The sequence below is a fragment of the Nicotiana tomentosiformis genome, chromosome 2, assembly GCF_000390325.3.
Source record: "Nicotiana tomentosiformis chromosome 2, ASM39032v3, whole genome shotgun sequence".
Lineage (NCBI taxonomy): Eukaryota > Viridiplantae > Streptophyta > Magnoliopsida > Solanales > Solanaceae > Nicotiana > Nicotiana tomentosiformis.
The window spans coordinates 38,258,210-38,261,934 of record NC_090813.1 but is presented as its reverse complement, the minus strand read 5'-3'; the positions used below and the strand labels follow the sequence as shown (position 1 = coordinate 38,261,934).

The window sequence follows — 3,725 nt, the reverse complement described above, 5'->3', positions numbered from 1 at the left end:
CGAGCTTGGCAACTTAACTTCGCATCATGATTCGATAATATACGTGGTTGAACCTTGGTCTATCATATTTTAGTTACATAGGCAAACTCAATTTTGACAGTATACAATTTCATATTTCATAAATATAAAAGTAGATAATTCAACTTTGGCGTCTTTGTTTGAACGCAGAAATGGGTGCAACAAGCTAACAAAGACATTAAAGAAGACAAGACAAGCCAACAAGGACATAAAAAAAACCTTGAAAAAGGACACGTTGGGGGTAGCAATATACAAAATATCGTTAAATAATTCTTATACCTAGCCAAGTGGTTAGGATCCTTATAATTTAATGGTAAAAACAACATATATTGGCTTTGAAAGATGGTTTCTTGTAGGTCATACTAATAGTCAAGTGGCAGCCTTTAAATAGTCCAGACCGAACAAAAGACAAATGGGAATTTGCTTATACAGCTGTATAGCAGATAACATAAATAATGGCAAAAAAGGTAACCCCGAGAAAATATATTTAACAAGTATCCGACAAAGTAAGCAAGCATCTTTCTGTCACGTGTTAGGAACAGCATATATAGAATTAGTACTAATTGTGCATTGGTTCTTCGTCTGTTGGAAGTGGCAACAAGTAGAACTATCATGGTAGAGGAGTTGCCACAGAGCTTGAAAGAAAAGAAATGGCAGATAAATTGGGATGCTGTATCTCAAGAACTGAAGAAGACGAGTCGTTTTATGGCTCCAATGGTAGCGGTCACAGTGTTTCAGTACCTGTTGCAAGTTGTATCAGTCATGATGGTGGGACATCTTGGAGAGTTAGCGCTGTCTAGTGTTGCCATCGCCACTTCTTTAACTAATGTCACCGGTTTCAGTCTACTTGTAAGTCCTCTCTACATATTAATGTTCCATAGGCATTATTGTCTCACGTTGAGGAAATTGTCTCTTTATATGATTTTGGAGAATTTGAGTTAGAATCAATTTCCTGATGTCAGATCTCCGCGAAGGGGTTCAAGAAAAAAAAAGGTTCGTACCTAGTGGGAATTGAATCTACCACCTTTCAATGATTTTGAACCCTTGACCACTCAGCTACACTTTTGGGCTGTGTCAAGGGTTCAAAACTTTGAGCTACACTCTTGGGTTGTGTCAAGGGTTCAAAACTTAATATATAGTGGTAAAAAACAGATTTTGCCTTTATATATACCGTGTAATTTTTAGGCGATGGACCCCTTCCGCCCCCCTAAATCCGCCCCTGGGTGTAAGATTTCCGAAGGAATGGAATATTGTCGAGCTAACTTTTGAGGTTGAATTGGTCCAAAGTCTTTTTTTATGTTCTTAAAATCAAATTGATGTACTGAGGTTTGTGAACTTGGAACAGACAGGGCTGGTTGGTGGTATGGAAACACTATGTGGACAAGCATACGGAGCTCAACAATACCATAAACTCAGTACATATACCTACACTGCTATAATTTCTCTGTTTCTAGTATGCATACCAATCTGTGTGTTGTGGTGCTTCATGGACAAATTGCTTATATTGACGGGACAAGATCATTCAATCTCAGTGGAAGCGCGCAAGTATTCATTATGGGTAATCCCTGCTATTTTTGGTGGTGCAATTTCTAAACCACTATCTAGATACTTGCAGGCACAAAGTTTGATTCTTCCCATGCTTTTATCTTCCTTTGCTGTTCTATGCTTCCACTTGCCCATAAGCTGGGCTTTGATATTTAAGTTGGAGCTAGGAAACATAGGAGCTGCTATAGCCTTCAGTATATCCTCTTGGTTGTATGTGCTATTTCTTGCATCTTATGTCAAACTGTCAAGCTCCTGTGAGAAAACTCGAGCGCCTTTCTCCATGGAAGCCTTCCTTTGTATTAGACAATTCTTCCGTTTGGCTGTCCCTTCTGCTGTGATGGTGTGGTAAATATTCGTCTTCCTGAATGAATGATCAATTGGATGAAGTATTTATTTGTTTGTTGTTTTCTCAATGACTCTTATTTTTCATTATGGTTCAACTTATTGTAGCCTAAAATGGTGGTCATTTGAGGTGCTTGCTTTGGTATCAGGCCTTTTACCAAATCCAAAGCTCGAGACATCAGTGATGTCAATATGGTACCGTATTATGATTCACAATTCCTATTCCTTTGGGAGTGTTATTTTAATAAAAATGGTTCTAATATCTCATTTTGTTCACACTCAGCATAACAATTTCTCAATTACACTTCAGTATACCATATGGCTTTGGAGCTGCTGCAAGGTTTGACTCTATTAGTATCAAATATGTCCATCAGTAGCGAAAACTCATACGAAATAATCTTACTCCAGTTCTCTTGTTGTCTTAATTTTATTTTATAGTACTCGTGTTTCAAATGAATTGGGAGCTGGGAATCCTCAAAAGGCTCGAATGGCAGTTCAGGTAGTAATGTTTCTTACAGTCGTAGAGACATTAGTGTTCAACACAAGTCTGTTCGGGAGCAGGCATGTGTTGGGAAAAGCATTCAGCAATGAGAAGCAGGTGGTGGATTATATAGCTGCAATGACTCCTTTTCTTTGCCTGTCCATTGTCACAGACAGCCTGCAGATAGTCATCACTGGTTAGTTCCATAGCATCTAGCAGTTCATTTTACTTTACCTATTATAGCCGTAAAGTCATAAAGCTATTTTTTGTATCATTATAGTAATGAATTCTTAGAAAATACAAATTACTGGAATGTCAAACACATCACTCTCCACATCAACCCTTTGCCACTCTGTTAATTAATTCCATGTCAAAAAGTAAAAAGAATGGATATCAACTGTGTAAAACTTTCCATCTTTTGTGTATGTCATATTAACTGGTAACTCGCGTGATATTATATTTTCTGAAAAGAAGTTTGCATTGCACTTGGAGTAAGATTACTTTTCTAACAAAAAACAGGTATAGCAAGGGGAAGTGGGTGGCAGCATATTGGGGCATATATAAATCTAGTGGTATTTTATGTGATAGCAATTCCTTTAGCAGTGGTGTTGGGATTTGTTCTACATTTGAAAGCAAAGGGGCTTTGGATTGGAATAGTGGTTGGTTGTGCTATACAATCGATCGTTCTATCTATTGTTACAGGTTTCACAGACTGGGAAAAACAGGTTTACACTCTTTTTACTTTTCTGAAAGTCTTTTCATAGTTTCCTCGTTTCTTTTCTTATAAAATTTGGGGAATGGACTATGCAGGCAAAGAAGGCAAGAGAAAGGGTACACGAAGGAAGATCTTAGGAAGACAAGAGATAAAGAATTATGCCTTTGTATAACATAATGGGATCATTTCCTTTGCAGTGGCTACTTTTCAAGTCTTTACGCTAATTATTGTACGTCTGAATTGAAAGTGTTTGTAAGAGAATCTGTTTCATCCACCAGCTCTTTCAAGAATTTTTAGAGAGAGATTTTTGTGTCCTTTGAATTTCGAACACTTCGATGGAATTCTTTTTTACACGTGCCACTTCGTGAGTGATGCGTGTGTATGTGTTAAAGGCGTTCGAATTTAGGGGTATAGTATGTTAAATTCTGTAAAGAATGTGCAATGGGCATATGGTGTTCTCTGCCTTTTTCTTTTTGTGGTACACTAATATGAGAGTACTTACATTGACGTAAGGGTGAAGCTTCCCCATGGATCATCTCATGTTTCATTCAACTGTAGGACTTAATTTTTTTATTAAAATTATCGGATAAAAAACACCGTACGAAATCACTGAAATATTGAAGT

At 37.4% G+C, this 3,725-nt stretch overlaps 1 protein-coding gene across 2 annotated transcripts; it reads left to right on the top strand.

Moving 5' to 3' along the window:
* The first annotated feature begins 543 nt into the window (after positions 1 to 543).
* On the top strand, positions 544 to 3,403 carry LOC104101229 (protein DETOXIFICATION 3-like). 2 transcript variants are annotated; one of them, XM_009608675.4, is made up of 7 exons: positions 547 to 867; positions 1,364 to 1,908; positions 2,014 to 2,100; positions 2,189 to 2,245; positions 2,344 to 2,582; positions 2,906 to 3,111; positions 3,197 to 3,403. In XM_009608675.4, the coding sequence occupies exons 1-7, from the start codon at positions 631 to 633 to the stop codon at positions 3,236 to 3,238; spliced, it is 1,413 nt and encodes a 470-aa protein (XP_009606970.1). In that variant the 5' UTR covers positions 547 to 630; the 3' UTR covers positions 3,239 to 3,403. The 2 variants fall into 2 exon arrangements, with proteins under 2 accessions (XP_033513296.1, XP_009606970.1); XM_033657405.2 differs by lacking the exon at positions 2,906 to 3,111 and having other exon boundaries at positions 544 to 867.
* The last annotated feature ends 322 nt before the right edge of the window (positions 3,404 to 3,725 follow it).

Coding starts and splice junctions, on each gene's coding strand:
- LOC104101229 (XM_009608675.4), top strand. CDS start 631: ATGGTAGAGGAGTTGCCACAGAGCTTGAAAGAAAAGAAATGGCAGATA. Junction 2,101..2,188: donor ACATCAGTGATGTCAATATG/GTACCGTATTAT, acceptor GTTCACACTCAG/CATAACAATTTCTCAATTAC. Junction 3,112..3,196: donor TCACAGACTGGGAAAAACAG/GTTTACACTCTT, acceptor TGGACTATGCAG/GCAAAGAAGGCAAGAGAAAG.